At 53.8% G+C, this 409-nt stretch overlaps 1 protein-coding gene across 1 annotated transcript in view; it reads right to left on the bottom strand.

Moving 5' to 3' along the window:
- LOC119589318 overlaps positions 1 to 409 on the bottom strand; it is a gene marked incomplete in the record, with an annotated part of 10654 nt that overhangs the window by 9650 nt on the left and 595 nt on the right. The window contains 1 exon segment of the mRNA XM_037937939.1: positions 124 to 330. Coding sequence (XP_037793867.1) covers positions 124 to 330 — 207 coding nt within the window.

The raw sequence follows: 409 nt of genomic DNA, 5'->3' as shown, positions 1-409 counted from the left end.
GTATCTATGTACCTAAGTATATATGTGTCCATGTGTATTTGTAAGTTTCTCCACATATGTAGGCACGAAAGCACGCACACCCTCCATAAACACCGCCACAATCCATCCCCACAACACACGTACTTATCCCCATATTCAGTTCATTGTTGTCTCGGTCCGAGGTCGCGTAGGAGAACACGTAGGTCTTCTCCCTGAAGTGATGAACCTGGAGCCACGTGCACACCGTCAGCTCGCTCATCACTTCGGAGTCCCTGTCCACCTTCAGCAGCGCCAGGGAGGTCGTCACGAGTTCGTTGTTGGGCTGAAAGAAGAAGGTTCGCTCGGCCGGCGCTGAAGGGCCAGAGAGGTTGGATGGGGTCGTTATAGTTGGAGGAGGTGGAGAGGTGAGATGGGGAGGGAGGGAGGGAGG

The sequence above is a fragment of the Penaeus monodon genome, chromosome 25, assembly GCF_015228065.2.
Source record: "Penaeus monodon isolate SGIC_2016 chromosome 25, NSTDA_Pmon_1, whole genome shotgun sequence".
NCBI lineage: Eukaryota > Metazoa > Arthropoda > Malacostraca > Decapoda > Penaeidae > Penaeus > Penaeus monodon.
The sequence above is the reverse complement of the archived record's forward strand: the minus strand, read 5'-3'. Positions and strand labels throughout refer to the sequence as shown.